Here is a 6,119-nt window from a genome sequence, read left to right as displayed (position 1 = left end):
TTTACAACTTTTTATTGATAGTTCATAGAAATGCCCGCCTTTGAGCTCATCAATTTGAATAGGGATATGCATGCTAAGTGAATCACAAGTGAACAAAAGGGAAACCACTCAGACTGTGTAATGAGCATTGACATGATCGACATCTAATCCCCTTAACTTTGCGAAGGATTCGACTTTGCCTTTCAAAGTGTGAAGCTCCCTTAGCCTGCATTGCATGAAATAGATGTGTTAAATTGTGTACAAGGATCGAAGGTGTGCCTTGCTGGAGTTATAGATCAATTGCAGAGTATGTATGTATTTCCACAAACCTTGTGATTTCTGCGCGTCTTCTGGCTTCTTCAGCCATGATGTTAATGTCCTTGAATGCGTGCTTGTCAATCTTTGCGTCCATAGACTGAAGGCCATGAAGTGTTCGCTGTTCAGATGCCCATGCAGCTTCGCGAGCTTCCCTACCAAAGTCCTTTTGGGCTGTTAGGGCCGTCTGCAAAGATAGCAAACAACAATTAACACAGACCACTCGTTAGCTGGCTTGGTAAGAAAGTGTGGTCGTGAGAGGAAGGTTGGGGGGTGTTTCAATTCACTCACTCGTCGGTTATACACCAGACTCCAAGCTCTGCCGCTGAGTGCATATCCAACAGCGACCTTGATAGGATCCAGCAGCATGTAAATTATAATGTTGTATAGCCAGATGATACTTGTCCAGCGCCAACCTATTTTATGGATTCCGGCAAAATCACTTGTTGCCAACGCAGATATCAAAGTTGCAACCTGTAAATATCTTTCAAAGTTAGTTCAGTGGAAAATATCCAAGTCCTCCGCCGCAATTCTTCAAAGAGTTTTTTTTTTACAAGGAACATGAATCACGGGTGCAGGTCATGCGAATGTTATTACATTGAAGAAGTATGACAAGATCATTATGTGATAAGAAGTCATATTTTGGTCCTTAACATTGCTACAACGCATATACGTAAAACTTTTAAGCCGCTTACCAGTTGAGCGATGATGAAGGCAGTAACAAGCAGAAGACCAGGCCTTTCCGTAAATGACCAGCCCCTAGACCGAGTCACAAATATTAATGCTTGGCTTATGGTACTAACTTGAAGGTAGACAGCGGATGCTAGCTGTCCATTCAGTACCTTGGGGATTTTTTTACCACCAGAGTTCCTCAAACTTTGTACATGAAAATGATTCTGCGATAAGGGAGAAGAGTGAATCACAAATTATTATGAACTGCAACTGGAATGAGGCTCGGTGTTTTTTCTTCCAAATCATTTTTAACTAGGCTAGAATCATTAATTAGAATATTCATTAACCTGAAAGAAATCGGTTTCAAAAATAGCCCAGAAGAATATAACTGTTGTCAGGGCAAGGTAACTTCCTATGACAACGCCTGTTGCAAAAATTTCACGGAGCTTCCAACTGTCAGGAGATGGTGATGGCTTGACCCTGTCTTTGGATATTGTCATGATAGTACCTGGAAACCAGTTCATAAATCAAGATAACAAATAAGTATATCGAAAGAGAGGGGCAGGGCATCACTAAGCATTTATGTGATAACAGTTGCATGCAGAGACAAGTGAACTTAAAGGGTATTACCATCATTAAGAATGGCGATGATTAGGACCATGAAAGGAGGGAAATCGAACTCCCAGATTGAGGTGAGCAGCAAAAACCCCAGCTGTTTTATAGAACAATTTGCCAATGAGAAGTGATCATCACGGTGGATAGTGGTAACATGGAAAGCATTGTGTCTAAATGATTCCAAGAATCAAAATATGGGAGATTTAACCAAATATAGGGGAAACTTACAACTATACGTATGGTGATCGACACTGCATATATCTGGAAAAAAAAATGGAGATTCAGAAACTCAGTAGTCTGAGGATACTAAACCCAAATGTAACTGAAAACTCTACTTCCTTCAAGCATGAAAAATGAACTTTTGCTTACGGTGTAATTCTTCATTCTCTGAAAGATAGCACGGCTTGTTAAAACAGCACTAATGATTACACTCAGCCCTGGTTCAGTTAGAACAATATCAGAAGCACTGCGAGCAGCATCTGTGGAATCTGCCACTGCAATTCCTATGTCTGCTACCTTCAAGGCTGGAGCATCATTGACTCCATCACCAGTCATTCCAACTATGTGTTTTCTAGCTTGTAGTCGTTTCACAATCTCGAACTTATGCTCTGCAGGGGAGCATGGAATCAAGACACGGAATACACAACAGACTTGCAAATCTTACAAACCATAGCACGTGTATATATTTACCAGGAAAAACACCAGCAAAACCATCCGCTTTCTCAATGAGATCGTCAACTGGTAAACCCACAATAGTGTCCTTGTTTTCACCCAGCAAAGCTGATGAAGGATACATGTTTGTACCCATTCCAAGACGTCTCCCTGTCTCTTTACCAATTGCTAGTTGATCACCTGGAAAAGCAACCGACATGTAAATCTGGTAAATATCATAAAAAAATTTAGTACGAGAATATGATTTCAACTGAGTAGATACTCAAATGGTAGTAGCGATCAATTCCACAAAAAGATTCAGCTTGAAGACTACGGTGGTACCTACCAATCATAAAGCATAACAGGTGCAGCCAGGAAAAGAAAAGAAAAGTTAATCAGTTGTGATACATACCTGTAATCATTTTAACACTAACACCAAGATCTAGAGCTCTCCTAATTGTTTCGGCACTGTCATGACGTGGAGGATCAAAGAGAGGGAGAAGGCCAATGAATTCCCAGGGTCCACCAGGACTGTCTTTAGTACCAGCAGGTACTTCCTAAAGGTGACAGAGCTCTTTCTTTAACAAAGGAAACAAAGAAATGGAAATCCAGGAGATTATAGGATTCATGAATATGCCATTACCTGTCGAGCAACCCCTAAGGATCGGAGTCCACGCTCAGCGAATTTATCAATCACTGAGTGAACCTTTTTCTCTATATCTGCTTTGTTCCAGGCCAAATTAAGAATCTAAAAGAAGATAATTACTTATATTATTAAATGATAATGGCAGAGTGGTAAGAGATCTTTCATCTGAAGCTGATATGCTCTGTACCTGTTCTGGTGCGCCTTTGCTCGCTCTGTGCATTTTACCATTTTTGTCAGTATATGTGAGAGCTGTCCTCTTATCAGTTGGATTGAAGGGAAGGAAGTGAACTTCAGTGATCTCAGCTCGTGCCTTACAATACACAAGAAAACACTTCAATAACTAAACGTTCATCAGCATTTACAAATCTAAGCAGTAATAGACCTATGCAGATCTTTCCTCTCCAGGAACATGAAGTTGCATTATGCTCGAGATTTGTCAAACAAATTGCTCTTTATTTACAGGAGTTGGTACCTCTTTAGGATCAGCAAGCATTGAAACAATTGCAGCATCAATGGCATCTTGATTCTCCAATCTTGAAGCTCTTGCGGCCGTCAAAATGACCATATCTTTGTCAACGCCATTACCAAAAACCTGAAGGGAAATGGATGTTGATAATAACTCATGACTTAAATTCCAGTATGGTAGTTGGTTATGATAGATCGGATAAGTTATTCAGAAAGTTGGAGTCTATATCAGGGGCGTAACAAGTAAAAACTGAAGAGGACACTGAACAGAAAATGTATTGGCAGTACAAGAGGGTGCACATTAATGACATAACAACACTCCTATCAACACTTTTGCTTCACCTACTGCAATATGAACCTTGCACTGAAATACGCTCTCAAGCCGTGTATTATAAGGAAACCCATCCATAGTTAGATCGTTTCAGTTACTGATGTTAAACGATAAGTATGGAGCAAAGTTACCACCTCTATCAAAATTTTGTCCACTGTAAGCTTGTTGAGAGTTAAAGTGCCTGTTTTATCACTGCAAAGCACATCCATCCCAGCCATTTCCTCAATAGCTGTCATTCTCTTTGTTATAGCTCCCTGCACAAGAGGTCAAGTAATGTTTAAGCTGACCTTTCACCAAACAAAAATAATATCCTTGACATATATCAAGATATGGATTAATTCTAGATTCAGAGACCTGCTGAGATAAACGATGAGAACCAATAGCCATTGTAACAGAAAGTACTGTTGGCATAGCAATAGGAATACCACCAATAAGTATCACGAGAAGGTTGTCTATCCCAACTCGATACCCCCTTTCTTGATGCCCATAAATGATGATAATTTCAATGATCATTCCGATGGCAATGGAGCAAATGCAGAAGTTTCCAATCGAAGTTAACACCTGAAATAATACAGCAAAATGCTATATCAAATCCAAAATCTTGACACTAATATGATGTGCAATACTATCAATTCCTCATATACAAGCATCATTGTTTTGGTTGAAAATTTCTAAAGCTGGACGTTTACAATAGCAAAAGAGTAACCAGTTTAAATTTTTCCCAAATGAGCCTCGAGTTCCATCCATATTTGGTTGAGAAGAGTTTCTAAGATGAACCTGCTGAAAATGCCCAACATGTGTTGTCGATTCCACAAGGTGAGCTGCCTTCCCAAAGAAAGTATGTACTCCAGTTGCAATAACAACTGCTTCAATTTCACCTTGTTTACATGTTGAACCCGAATAAACTCCATCACCAGGATTTTTCGTTACTGGGAGTGACTCTCCTGTAAGAGCTGACTGTAAAAAGAAAATAATATCATTACGACCCCTTGATTAAATTGAGGATTACTAATCTTGCAATTGGTCAACGTCTTGTGTGATTAATAAACGAGCAATCATAAGATACTAAATATGGGAACTGTCAGTATATGCGTCTTAACACTGATTAGAAGCATTTTAAAGCAATTATTTCTCAACCTTGCATGATGGGGTACCTGATCAATTTTCAGAGGATCTCCTTCAAGTAAACGAGCATCAGCAGGGATAATGTCTCCTAGCTTGATACTAATAATGTCTCCAGGAACCAACACAGAAGCATCTTCTTCGCTCCACTTTCCATCTCGTAAGACCTGGTGAAAACAATTAGATCTATGGATGAAGAATACAAATTTTCCAGGCTGAGGTAAATGAAAAATGAGATAATTGGACTGCATGAAGAAATCAAATTCTTAAGGAATAAGTATGCAAGTAGGCAAACCTTGGCTTTTGGAGCAAGCCGAGCCATAAGGGCAGCAGCGGCATTTCCAGCATTATTTTCCTCTATAAAGCTGATGGTTGAATTGATAATAAGCAAAGCCAAGATGCCAACGAAATCATGGTAATCAACATCCTTGCCCTGAAAAGATATTGCTTTCTCACTACCACTTTCTATGCAATCAAATGCTCTCAAGTTCACGGATTCATTATAAAAGCAAAGATACTTATCTATGGACTTACCCCCCCACGAGCAAGAGTGATGGCCATAAGCGCAGCTGCTTCCATAACCCAAGACAGAGGATTCCACATAAAGCCCAAAAATTTGAGTATTTTGTTTTCCTGAAAGAAATTATAAAAGTAAGTTCAAGATAAATTGGAAAGAGGAAAATAGAAGCTGCAAGTGCTTATAAGACACCTTTTTCTCCTCAAGTTTGTTGTGTCCAAAAACCTCCAATCGACTTTGAACCTCATCGGAACTGAGACCATCACTTGTACATTTTAGGTTCTCAAAAACTTCTTCAATGGGTATGTTCTCCTGCCAGAATCAACTTCCATTTTAGGAACCTTTTCACTCAGGCATAAGAATAATAACAGCATCATAACTTAAAAAGTGATTACAAGATCAACAGCTTCCTTGCTGATAGCTTCAAGGGCAATCGCTGTCTTGTCCATTGTCGTTCTGCTTCTTCAGCTCTCGCCCAGCAAAGGAAGATGAACAATCTGCAGATAAAAGAAACAATATATTTCAGCTTATCTCTTCACGATGCACAATTTCTTTAATTTCTTTGAAAAAGATATGACCGAAAACCCACTCACTTTATTTGTGCATACAGGCTGTACTGAAAAGCTTTATTGTTGATACAAACATTGACAGATTGAACATATCATATCATTTCATCATCCAACCAGACTTAGAATCAATCCAATGTGATAATATCTACATGATCATGAAATTAAAGTACACTAGAAATGAACTAATCACCAAAAAGATAACATCTAAATTAACTTAGTTATAAATATCCAAGAAGC

General features: G+C 39.1%; 1 protein-coding gene across 2 annotated transcripts; it reads right to left on the bottom strand.

Moving 5' to 3' along the window:
• LOC18049968 (ATPase 11, plasma membrane-type) lies at window positions 1-5,762 on the bottom strand. Of its 2 annotated transcripts, none has more exons than XM_024188294.1 (21): window positions 5,709-5,762; window positions 5,506-5,625; window positions 5,331-5,429; window positions 5,092-5,247; window positions 4,829-4,963; window positions 4,452-4,631; window positions 4,029-4,235; window positions 3,809-3,928; window positions 3,351-3,470; window positions 3,066-3,188; window positions 2,876-2,980; window positions 2,645-2,789; window positions 2,272-2,433; window positions 1,951-2,189; window positions 1,810-1,842; window positions 1,597-1,678; window positions 1,314-1,474; window positions 990-1,190; window positions 586-768; window positions 309-481; window positions 1-205 (listed from the first exon to the last, which is right to left on the bottom strand). In XM_024188294.1, exons 1-21 carry the CDS (start codon window positions 5,760-5,762, stop codon window positions 109-111), a joined length of 2,895 nt encoding a protein of 964 aa, XP_024044062.1. In that variant the 3' UTR covers window positions 1-108. The 2 variants fall into 2 exon arrangements, with proteins under 2 accessions (XP_024044062.1, XP_024044063.1); XM_024188295.1 differs by having other exon boundaries at window positions 5,092-5,229.
• Between the last annotated feature and the right edge of the window lie 357 nt (window positions 5,763-6,119).

The sequence above is a fragment of the Citrus clementina genome, unplaced genomic scaffold (genome assembly GCF_000493195.1).
Source record: "Citrus clementina cultivar Clemenules unplaced genomic scaffold, Citrus_clementina_v1.0 scaffold_3, whole genome shotgun sequence".
NCBI lineage: Eukaryota > Viridiplantae > Streptophyta > Magnoliopsida > Sapindales > Rutaceae > Citrus > Citrus x clementina.
The sequence above is the reverse complement of the archived record's forward strand: the minus strand, read 5'-3'. Positions and strand labels throughout refer to the sequence as shown.